At 37.5% G+C, this 12,838-nt stretch overlaps 1 protein-coding gene across 2 annotated transcripts in view; it reads right to left on the minus strand.

Annotated features, from left to right (window-relative positions):
- The window catches only part of Uhrf1bp1l (UHRF1 binding protein 1 like), an 87,445-nt gene that overhangs the window by 10,264 nt on the left and 64,343 nt on the right, over positions 1–12,838 (minus strand). For both annotated transcript variants that reach the window (XM_045152674.1, XM_045152675.1), the window contains 4 exons: positions 9,944–10,086; positions 8,564–8,714; positions 4,343–4,596; positions 3,610–3,721 (listed from right to left, as the gene is read on the minus strand). In XM_045152674.1, the coding sequence (XP_045008609.1) occupies positions 3,610–3,721; positions 4,343–4,596; positions 8,564–8,714; positions 9,944–10,086 (660 nt within the window). The remainder of the gene's footprint in view (positions 1–3,609; positions 3,722–4,342; positions 4,597–8,563; positions 8,715–9,943; positions 10,087–12,838) is intronic.

A 12,838-nucleotide genomic window follows, 5' to 3' on the forward strand; every position in this document is an offset into this window, starting at 1 on the left:
TTTTGCAGGGTAAAAGTTGCTTGCTTCAATACATGTTGGAAATGAGTACTCAGTTTCCCAGATCCCTTCCATGCATGTGGCCAAGATGCCATTAGATCACACTCACTCTTGACTTTCAAGTGTGACAAGAAAAGGAAGGGAAGAGAAATCAACTTCTGCTTTCTGGAAGGAGCACCATGATACTCACCCTAGGTCAAGTTCCCAGTAGAAAAGTAGAAAGTGTTGGCTGTGACAGTTTCACTAATGAGAAAAAAAGACAGAGAGAGAGAGAGAGAAAGAGAATGGATGCACCAGGGCCTCCAGCCACTGCAAACAAACTCCAGATGCATGTGCCACCTTGTGCATCTGGCTTATATGAGTGCTGGGGAATTGAGCCTCAAACCGGGGTCCTTAGGCTTCACAGGCAAGCACTTAACCACTAAGCCATCTCTCCAGCCCTGATATTTCTTATAAATGGAATCACATAATCTGTGGTCTCTTTGTGATGTTTTTCATTTAGCATAATGATTTTAAAATTGCTCATGTGGTCAAATATATCACTTTTATCATTCTTTTTGTTGTTGAATAATATTCCACTGTAGAGTTATACCCACATTTCTAACAAAACCTGGGTTATTTATAATTTTGACTGAGGACTGTGGAACTGCTGAACTTTTTGAGAAATTTCCCTACTGCTTCCAAAGTATCTGTGTCATTTTACAATCCCAACAATGTATTAGGTGTCCAATTTTCCTACAACTTACCAATATTTATTAATGTTATTCTAATTATAATCATCCCAGTAGGTGTGAAGTAGTATCTCATTGTAGTTTTAATTTGTACTTCCCTATGGCTAATGATGTCAAATCTTTTTTCATGTGTTTATTGGCCATTTATATATCTTCTTTGGAGAAACATCCACCCAATTTATTTTGACCTTTTTCAGGTTGAGTTGTCTTTTTATTACTGAGTGACAACAGTACTTCCAGTAGCCTTCATACCAGTCCTTATCAGATAAATTACCACTTTCTCCCAACCTATGGGTTCTCTTTTTACTTTCTTGATAGTACAAACTGTGGCACTGAAGTGCAAATTTTTATGAAATCCACTTTATTTTTTCTTTGGTAATTTGTTCTTTTAGTATAGTGTCTGAGAAGGGTTTGCTGAGTCCAAGGTCGAGAAGATGTATTCCTGTTTTCTGGTAAGAATTTTATAGTTTTACCTCTTATCTCTAAGGTTCTGATTCATTGAGAGTAAATATTTATGTAACAGAGACAAAGGATTCAGTGTTCATTCATAGAGCTATCTAGCGGCTCTGGCACCATTTGAGAAAAAGGATTCTTTCCTCCACTGAATTATTTTGTCAGTTTTGTAAAAATCAATTAGCTATTAAGGTAAAAGTCTCTGAACTCTCAACTCTACTCCATTCCAATCAAATAGGCAAGCTCTTTTTCTACTTAAGCAGCTATCAAATGTCATGTTTTCTTACTCAAGAGTGCTGACTGGTAGTTTCCTCAGAGGCTGGAGAATTATGAGATGAACACCTCAATCATTTTCTGGACTGTAGAAGTTGTTTCTATTTGTCAGTCATCCTCTGTGGAAGAGGACTTTATGCCACCGGGTGAAAGACACCTAGTTCATCAATAGCACACAGCCATTCCCTTCTCAAGCTGAGCAGCTATATGCGGATCTACTTCTGGTCAATGGGCAAATACAAGTGGAGTCTGCTTCTAGGCAGCAAGATGGGTGAACATCTCATGCTGCAGTACCCACACGCTCCTGTTTCAGGGTCCCACTGTAACCACAGTGTGCTGGGGGGAACATTTCTGATCTGAGGAGTGACTTTCTTAGCACAATTTTTCTAAACTTTCTTGGCTCTATTTCTCACTTCTTCCCAGGGAAAGATAAACAATGTATCTTCCTGATAAAATGAGGGGCACAGCAAAACCTATCACTGAGACAATCAAAGGCTTCAGTTACAGGACACAGAGAAATCAAGATGGAACTGCACTGGAAGCTTCCTCTCTCGTTGACTAGCTTCTACAGTGCTGGAAGGTGAAGGTGTCACATGGACTTCTAGGGGATAAAAGTCTCCAACTGTCTTAACCAGAGGCATACCCTGTGTACTCCACAACTGACCAGTTGGGCAAGCTTAGCCCACTGGTGTAATAATGGCATGTCTCTTATGCATCTAACCAAGTGCTTTCTGACTGCTAATGTAAACCTAATCAAAAGCCCATGACTGCGAGGTCATAACCCCTGGGGAGAAGGTTCTACTATTTTGCTGTTGTTGTTAATTTGACATGTTGTGCCCATCTAACTACTTTCTAAATATTTACATTTAAGCCCAGAGATTAATGCTGCTCTCAGATTTGGTCAGAGTAGCTTCTTTATATGCACTGGGTAGCAACAACTATGGAAAGTCAAAAGTTGTAAAAAGTTCTGAAAATAAGTCACTGTTGAGTGCTTGGCCTTAAATGGGACATGTATATCCTCCTTCCCAAGGAACATCATGGAAGAGAAAAGAAAGAATGTAAGAGCTGGAGAAAGGGGTGTTATGGAATGTTGTCTTCTAGACATGACATGACCACTACACTCATAAACTCCCAGCAGCTGTGGTTACCTGTACAAAGCCTTCATGGATAGGGAAGGGGCTCATGAGAGCCCATCTTTGTTTCAAGAGCTATCAGAAGTTAATGGTTGCTAGGGGAGGAACAGACATTTTCTTTAGTAGTATAGCCACTAGTGAATGCCCATGCACCAGTATATACACCTCCTCACCCATGCTCATACAAGCAACCCTAGTTAGATTCAGTAGAAAACACACGTACAAAAGACATGAAAGTTGGAAGGGGTCTAACTGGGTTTTAGTAGTAGTGGGAAGAAGGTAAGGAAAGGTAACGGGGCAAATATACTCAAAATACATTATATACAAATAAAAAAGTGACAAAAGAGAGAGAAGAAAAAGATAAAAACAAGCCAGGCGTAGTGGCACACACCTTTAATCCCAGCACTCAGGAGGCAGAGGTAGGAGGATCACCAGGTCAGCCTGGGCTACAGTGAAACCCTACCTCAAAAAAAAAAAAAAAAAAAAAAAAAAAAGATAAAAATAAACTTAAAAGGCACAACTAAGATCTGTGATTAAGTAAGAGCCATACAGTACCATAAAAGCCTCTTTCACTTTTATCCAAGACACATTTTCAGAACATGCATTAACTCAGCCACAGTTAAGTTATTTCCTGGGTTTATACATAGATGAAATTTTACACTAATGAACTGAAACCATCCCTCAATCATCTACAACTGCAGAGACACATTCATCTTAAATAAACAACGAGTAAAAAGAAACAATCAGGGCTGGAGAGATGACTCACTGATTAAGGTGCTTACCTGCAAAGCCTACCAACCTGAGTTTGATTCCCCAGTATACACATAAAGCCAGATGCACAAACTGACTCATGCATCTAGAGTTCGTTTGCAATGGCTAGAGGCCCTAGTACACCAATTCTCTCTCCCTCTGTCTGGCTCTCTTTTCAAATAAAAATTTTTAAAACACTTAGGGAAAGAAACAATTGGCACATAAAAAACTTTAAAAGGTGAGGCAGGCAATGAGATCATGTTCAGGTATACCTCTGATATGAAAAGAACCGTCGTCATTTCTCTCCACCACAAGGTGGTCAATATGCACAGTCACAGGAGCTGTTTCTGCCAGGGACACTGTGCTACTCCGCGGGCTGTCATCCTGCAGGTAAGGGAAAACACTGGTATGTTCTTACACAACAAGTGATGAAATTAAAATAATCATTCTCAATAAATATGATTTTTGTCGGCCTTATTTGCATGGGGGGTGTGAGCATGTGTGTATACATATGAACATACATATGTGTGCGTGAACAGAGATCAGAAGACAGCCTCAGGGGTTTTCCTCAGGAACACAATCCACTTCCTACACAGACAGGGTCTCTCATTGGCCTGGAGCTCAACAACTAGGCTAGACTGGCTGACCAGGAAGCCCCTGCCCAGTGCTGAAAATATGGGCATGCATCACCATACCCAGCATTTTTATGTGGGTATTGGAGATCAAATTCAGTCCTTTTGCCTCTAAAGCAATCACTAACTGAGTTACCTCCCCACCTCCTAAATCCAATATTTTTTCAATCCTATTTTTTAATGAGTTAAAATGATTGTTTTATTTTGACATTTTCTAATTTCAAAGGATTTTTGTATCACTCACCATAGAAACCAATTAAGTTTACTTCAATAAATTCTAAATAGTAGATATTATATTATTAAGAAAGCATATTTTAAGATACAAATAAAAGTCCAGATAGGCATGAAAACTAAAGATTAACTTTTAACGTACTTTTAAATTTATTTTTGTGTTAGAAACTTGTATCTTCATTGGCATTACTGTTGCAACAGTTTCATCTTCCAAAAAATGTTGAATATTCATAAGAGAAGATGTAAGAAATTCAGTGCTAAAATTTTCTATATGACACTGCAGAAATCCATTTTTTTCTGCAAGCAAAGAGTGTATTACAGCACCAGGACCACTTTCAAACCTCAGAGAAATCTCAGGACAAGATTTGGAATGAATTATAGCTTTCTGATCAGAACCTAAGGAAATGAACATAAAAAAATCATAAGTTCATAATAATATTAAAAATCATTATTTGTTATTAAGAAGTTGTAGTTATAAAACAGGGTGTAGTCACTTTGTATATTAAAGTAATAGATGAAACAGTTTTAATATTTATCCCTAATGTAAATGATTTTCTATCCTATATATAAAATACACCATGCACATAATTCCACTTTTCTCTAGGTAACTGTCAACTACAATAGGTAGATTCTTCAACATTTTCACTTGTTTTATAAAAGGAAAAAAGCATGATATAACTATGATATGATATATAGTTTAGATATATAGATGTATTTTGCATGAATACCTATCTAAAAACAAAATGGATGTTTGTGATGAAGAAACATAAAGTGATTCTTAGGCTATTTCTTAGGAAGCAACAAAAGCCCACGGATTTGTTGTGCCTTTGTCATTAAGTAAGCCATTTAATAATAAGGAAGTAAGTAACTAAGACCTCATTAAGATGTTCCTACTAGAACAATTAATGCTGACATTAAAGAATACATTGTGTGTGTGTGTGTGTGTGTGTGTGTGTGTGTGTGTGTGTGTGTAGATACATATACATAGTTACATTTATTTATGCCTTGATCTTGTTCCAAAAAGATTTTGTATGGCTTACAGAGATATAAATATTTACATTTAAAAACAAATTTTGACATTTCAATAAAAGTTTCTTGGTATATGTTTTTATGGTTACAGGTAAGGGAACCACTCCAGTAAAGTGCTTGTGAACTGACACCCATGACTATCTTGCTTATTTATTTTATGTCACCTAGATTCAAAATATACAGAATTCAACATGCACATGGTACAACCAGATTAAAGAGTCAAAAAGGAAAACTGTAAGATGAGAAAGGCAAAGCTAGAAGGAAGGTTAGCAACCCAAAATACACTGTTTAGTTTTATGTGATATAGATTAAAATAGAGATTCCTAGCAAAAGATGGGTAAATAGAGGTGATCAGATACCACTAGTTAACAATAAGCTGAGGTGATAGCTCAATTGTTAAATTGCATGCTCACAAAGTCTGCTGGCTTGGGTTCAAATCCCCAGCACCCACATAAAGCCAGATGCACAAAGTGGTACAGACATCTGGAGTTCATTTGCATTGGCAGAAGGCCCTGGCATGCTCATTCCCTCTCATTCTCTCATCCTCCTCTCCTCTCTGCTTTCAATTTTTTTTTTTAAAGCCAAATATTTTGGAAAATTAAAAGCAATTCTGGTTCTAAGGCATGACAGCTATTTATTGAGTCTTCATAAGAAAACCACATTAGGATTGGAGAAATGGTTAGCACTAAGGCACATGCCTGTGAAGCCTAAGGACCCATGTTTGATCCTCCAGATTCCACATAAGCCAGATGCACATGCATCTGGGATTTGTTTGCAGTGGCTAGAGGCCCTGGTGTGCCCATTCTCACTCTCTTTCCCTCTCTTTGTCTCTAATAAATGAATAAAAATAAAATCTAAAAAAAAAAAACACATTAATTAAATTCACAATAGAAAAGATATTTTATTTCCCTATCTCATGTATACATATTTCCAAGGGAAAGCATTATCAGAAATTGAAGACTGGGGCTACAGAGATGGCTTAGCAACTAAACATGCAAAGCCAGAGGACCCAGGTTCAATTTCCAAGGACCCATGTAAGCTACATGTACAAGGTAGCACAAGCGTCTGGAATTTGTTTGCAGCAGCTAGAGGTCTTGGCATGCCCATATTCTTCCTCTCTCTTCCTCTCCCTCCCTCTTCCCCCCCCTCTCCCGCCTCTTTCTCACTCTCTCAAATAGATAAATATTTTTAAAAAGAACTTAGACTTGTGTACTCAAGCACCATACACAGATGTCTGTTCACAACTCAAAATGAAGAGTCATTTTTAAAACTTTAATTCAGGTACAAAATTACCTTAGTTAATGTTAGTACTAGTTATTAACACTCAAAATAAGTAATACAAATATTATATATTCTGGATAATTCTTTAAATATTTAAAACATCATAATTTTTTTTTTTCAAGGCAGGGTCTCCCTAGCCCAGGATGAACTGGAATTCACTATGTAGTCTCAGGCTGGCCTCAAACTCATGGCAATCCTCCTACCTCTACCTCCCAAATATTGGGATTAGAGGCATGCAACACCATGCCTCACCAAAACCTTGTATTTCTAATATTTTTTTAAAAATTGGGGCTGGAGAGATGGCTTAGTAGTTAAGGCACCTGCCTGCAAAGCCAAAGACCCAAGTTTGATTCCCTAGGACACACGTAAGCCAGATGCACAAGGTGGTGCATGCATCTGGAGCGTGTTTGTGGTGGCTAGAGGCCCTAGTGCACCCATTCTGTCTCTTTCTCTCTCTCAAATAAATAAAAATAAAATATAAAATATTAGGTAAAAATTCCAGAAGTGGTAGCATACACAGTAATTCCAGTACTCAGGAGGCTGAGGCAGGAGGATAAAGGGTTTATAGCCAGACTGTGCCCTGCATCAAAATAAAGAACATGGTAAAAGAAGCAGGAAGATCGCAAGTTCAAGAACAGCTTGATGTGGAATGAAACACTGTCTCAAAAGAATTAAATAGAAACGAAGGGGAAAGAAAGCACAGTTAACGTGTTGGTTTGATAATACAAAATGAGCAACAAACTGGTTAATATTTTGTTCTGCCTTTTGTCTCTCCACATAGATACCTATATCTCTATCTGTTTACCTCTCTTTCTATATACATCAACTCCAAAGAATTCAGTATCAGAACTAATTTCAAACAAAAAGAATATTTTGGTGAGTCTGGGATGCATTGTACCTCAGTGGTAGAGCATTTGCATAGCATGCCTGATCCCCAACACCACACAGACAGACAGACAGACAGACAGACAGACAGACAGACACACACACACACACACACACACACACACACACACACAAGATTTTGAAGCAGAGATAAAAACAAAATTAAAAAGTTATTAATCAAACATAATCTTTGCTGCTACTCGCCATGTCTTCCTATGAAAGAAACCCAAGATCTACATAACATATAAAAGATAGCCAAACAAAATCAAAAACAACTTTGCCAGACTTGCTCCTGTCAGAGTGACTACTATGCTTTTAAACTTAGACACTGAACTCTTTAACATGACTTGTTACTGTGAAATGTTCAAGCTAACTCTGCGCTGCTGTTTTCTTTTCCTTCAACTGTCTTCTTCATACCTCCTTCGTTTTCCTGTTTTCTTTCTTATCTTCAAAACACTGAGACAACTGGGAAAAAATAAGGGTATATACCATTGATCATATAACCCACATATATAAGGCATTTTATAATTTTTATAGTTAGTAACAAAATGAAACAAAGTAACAGAATTTGGTATTAAGTGAGCTTTAAACGAACAAAAAGTTGTTCATCTGGAAATAATGTAAGAGTGCATAATTTGATCAATGCTGAGGTAGGGTATAGGTTTTAAAACTTTATTTAAATCATGTTTTGGATTTTTTTGACCATTATGTAAAATTTCCAAATATAAACTTGGCTTCCTCCATTTGCATATTATTAGGATTTTTTTCACTAATATAAAATCCTTGAAGAATCTTATTTATTTTTTTTTTAAAGCAGTAAGCTGCAGAGCCTAATAGAAGAGAAGTTAAGAGCCATTTTTTCCCCTGTGTGGTATGGACTCATAGACAAATGACACATTTACCTCTACCTCCAGAATGTGAGGTGACAGCATGCTCTCTGACATCGTGCCAGATGGGGTTCATTTCAACAGATTACATAGCAGATTCAGAATTAGCATATTATGTATCAGAAACAAAATTTGTGAGCACAGGTTTTTCTTAAATGCAGCTTTCCTTGAATTCATTTAGAACAAAGACAAGACTATTGATGAGTCATGTATAAAATATGAAATAAATTTAAATCATGTTGAAGAATTTGTGTGAAAAGTAGTTTTTGAAAAAGTCTTACCAATTGGACGATTACAAAGGTAATGCCGAAGACTGATATTGCCTAACTGGTGCGGTGTCACCTGGTTCACCTGAAGACAGATTTCTGTATCTTCTCCTCGGATGTCAATTTCCCCATTAATTCCAGTAATTTTAAACACCACAACTGACATCTATTAATGATTGCATAAATAATATTAGTATACCAAATAAGTCTAACAAAATTTAAGAAATAAAAGAAACAACCACTAGTCTTTAAAGTTATGCCTTGTCAAAACTATACTCACCACCCATACGACATGGATGCTGTATTACACAACTGAGCATTTCTAATTCAAAATTGGGACTGCTAGTACATTTTGAGTAACAACATGATGCTACAAACAGAAAATTCCCCACCATTAAAACATGTTCCATGCACAAGATTATTAAAACCATTATATATGCCAAGTATGGTGGGGCACACCTTCAATCCCAGCACTTGGGAGGCAGAGGTAGGCAGATCACTGAGTTCAAGGCTAGCCTGAGATTCCATAGTGAATTCCAGGTTAGCCTGGGCTAGAAAAAGACCTTACCTCAAAAAATACAAAAGAAAAAACATTGTATAAAATTACCTTTAGGCTATGTGTATAAGGCATCTTTAAAACTTTGTGTTTAGATTTTGGTTTGATACCTGATATATCTCAAATGCATAGGCAAATATTACAAAATCTAAAGTGACCTGAAGTACAAAAGACTTCTGGTCATAAGAATTTTGGATAAGGGAAACTCAGTCTGTGGTGATATACTTAAAGCTCTTTTTTTATTTCATTCAGTTATCATTTTAGATAGCAAAGATAAATTATGTAACCTTTCCACATAAAATAATTATTGTTAATAAAGCAAGACATAATATATTTTTTCATAAAAATATTTCACTGGATCAGGAAGTTTAAAAGAAACCAGTAACATATTTCCTTTATAGAAATCCCCTCACTGTACGGATTCATTACTGTCCCTGTCATCAGACTTTTAACAAGTATAGTCACTAGGCATGATGGCAGACACGTGTAATACTAGCACTGGGCAGGCAGAGGCAGGAATGTCAGAAGTTTAAAGTCATCCTTGGCTATACGGTAAGTTCAAGGATAGCTGGGGCTACATGAGGCCCTGTCTCAAGTATAATCAGAAGGAACTAACTATAGATCAGAACACTAAACACACGACAGAAAACAGACCCTGTCCTCTTGAACATGAAAAACATAACATCATAAAAGTAGAGAAACATTTTCAAGAACAGGGAGCAAAGTAAATCATCCACCATCTAAAAGTATCATGTACTAATATCTGGAAATGTGCACCCAGCAAACATGTAAGGCGGCGGGTAGTGCTTCCTCCCAGGGCCTCCCTTTCAAGTGATTACCAGGTCATCGTGGTTTTCATGAGCACCCTCCGAATTTGTACTAATGGCATCTGGAGAGGCTTCGCCACAACTCTGCATATTTGCATTGGTGTCCATACTTTCTGCTGAGCTCTGGTGGCTTGTATTTGAGTTCTTTTTAATACCTGAAATAATTCAAAAGTAAGTTAAGATCAGTTGTACACAAGGTCCAATGCAGTATTTATCAAATCAAAATAGATATTATCCCCCTTCAAGCCTTTCTTGAACATAGCCTTCTTTAAAACCAAGCAAACAAAATCAGATTAATACAACTTAGCAAATGAGAAATAATTTCCCATAATAAAATGTGACATTACTGGGCTGGAGAGATGGCTTAGAGGTTAAGTGCTTGCCTGTGAAGCCTAAGGACCCTAGTTCAAGGCTCAATTCCCCAGGACCCACGTTAGCCAGATGCACAAGGGGGCACATGCGTCTGAAGTTCATTTGCAGTGGCTGGAGGCAATGACGTGCCCATTCTCTCTCTCTCTCTCTCTCTCCCTCTTTCTCTGTCACTTTAAAATAAATAACTAAGCATTTAAGAAGTGACATTGCTAAACTATGAAACTCTGTAAGAATGAAATTTCCCCCCACTGAGCACAGTGCACATTCCCCCACCCCCGCACTCCCATCCACCTTCTGATGACTCCATTTCTCTTTTCACCTCTCTACAGCAATGACTGGCCATCTATTGTGTGAACTTAATGCCAAGTGGTTATTCTCCATTGTCATCTACATGCCTAATGTCACAGTGTTTAACCCAGGTTTGACACCCCAGGACTCAGGGAAGCCAAATGCACAAGGTGGTACACACATCTGGAGTTCCATTTGCAGTGGCTGGAGGTCCTGGTGCATCCATTCTTTCTCTCTATCTGCCTTTCTCTATCTCTTAAATTAAATAAAAATAAACAAATAAATAAATTAAAAGGTTGCTTTGATAAAAGATTTTCATCAAAGTGAACAGAGAAAAAGAGAATTTTCTAGATACAGTTATGGAACTATGAGGTGGAAAAACAGTTTGTTACAGTAACGAAAAAAACAGAAAAGAAATCGGGTCAAGTTAAATCATGCAGAACATTTCCAGTAAAGTTAAGGATTGCAATTTAATAGCCTTATAGCAACAAGAAGTTATTGGTGTAATATTGGAAAATGGCAATAGAATGTGCATTTTTGAAGAGCAAATCTATGGACTGAAGAATAAATGGAAAAATAGATAAAAATAGATGTGAAGAGACTAGAAGCTTATAGTAGATTGGAAACCCAATTATGTTTTTGTATCTGTGTTCATAAATATATATGCTCATATTCATAAATAGGTACACATAGATACCAATACACTTGCCTACATGTGTGTCTTTGTATGATGACACATACATATACAAAATATCTACAAAGGTCTAGCACTATATGTGGCAATAGTTAATGATGGTCACTTCCTGAGCAGGAATAATGTCAACAGCCAAGTAAGGATAATGTTCAAGAACTACTTCAGCATTATCTGAATCATTCATTTTGTGTGTAGAATGCACACATGTGTGTTTACATGTTCATTTGTGCATGTGGGCAGATGCACACATATGAGCATGTGGAAGCCAGAGGTGGGCATCAGATATCTTCCTCATTGACGTTCCACCTTTTTATTGAGACAAGGTCTCTCAAAGAACACTGCTTTGGCTAGAGAAGCTGGCCAGCTTGTCCCAGGAGTTGGCCTATCTCTGCCTCTGGAGGTATGGGCTGCCATGTCTGCATTTACATGGGTTTTGAGATCTGAAATCCTCATACTTGTGGTATAAGCCCCTTAGTGATTGAGCCACCTCCCTAGCTCTGATGTTTTTCTTATAATAAGAGTTTTCATATATTTTCCTATAATATTACAACACAAAACACCAGGAATCTTTTCCTAATGAGTATTAATTGCTCCAGTACAATTATACTAAGTCAGGAGAGGGCCAGGGATGTAGCTCAGAGCTAGAGCGATTTCCCAGTATGCACAAAACTCTAGGTTCAGTGGGAGCAGGAGGATCAATATTTCAAGGAAAGCCTGGGCTACATAATGAGTTCAAAGTCTGTCTGAGTTACATGAGACCCTGTCTCAAAAACATAGAAAAACAGAGGGAAGGAATTGCTACATTTTGTAAGTAAGTACAAATATTTGCCACCAGATCACTATTTTTGAAGTATGTTTGTGTCACAGGACAGCACCCTATGATAAAAGTAAAAATCTAGTTGCTGGAAGGTTTTTAGAGCCATATCAGTACTACTTCTACATTTAACCAATAGGCCAGAAAGGAGACTATTGTGAGTTAACTGTAACAATAGGTCTAGATTAGGAATTGTTCATCTGCACTAATTATCACTCCCCAAGTCTGGGAAGCCAGTGAAGCAGGATGACTGTTAAAATCTTGGGCTCTTAAGTCAGCCCAGTGGGTAAACCTGACTTTATGACTTCCTGGCTATATAACATTGAACAAGATAACTATATTTCATTTTCTGGAACTATAATTAAAAAAAATAGATCAATAACCATTATATGACTGTTCTTAGGATTAAATAAAACAATGTAGGGGCTGGAGAGATAAGAGGTTGAGGCACTTGCCTACAAAGCCTAATGATCAGAGTCCTATTCCCCATAACCCATGTAAAGCCAGATGCACAAAGTGACACATGCACTTGGAGTTCATTTGCAGCAGCTAGGAGCCCTGGTATGTTCATTCTTTCTGTCTGCCTCTCTTTTATCTCTCTCTCTGCTTGCAAGTAAATAAATAAAAACATTTTTTAAAAAACACAATGTAGGGCTGAAGAGATGGCTTAGCAGTTAAGGCGTTTGCCTGCAAAGCCAAAGGATTCCGATTCAATTCTCCAGGACCCATGTTAGCCATA

This window comes from Jaculus jaculus, chromosome 6, assembly GCF_020740685.1.
Source record: "Jaculus jaculus isolate mJacJac1 chromosome 6, mJacJac1.mat.Y.cur, whole genome shotgun sequence".
NCBI classification, from domain to species: domain Eukaryota; kingdom Metazoa; phylum Chordata; class Mammalia; order Rodentia; family Dipodidae; genus Jaculus; species Jaculus jaculus.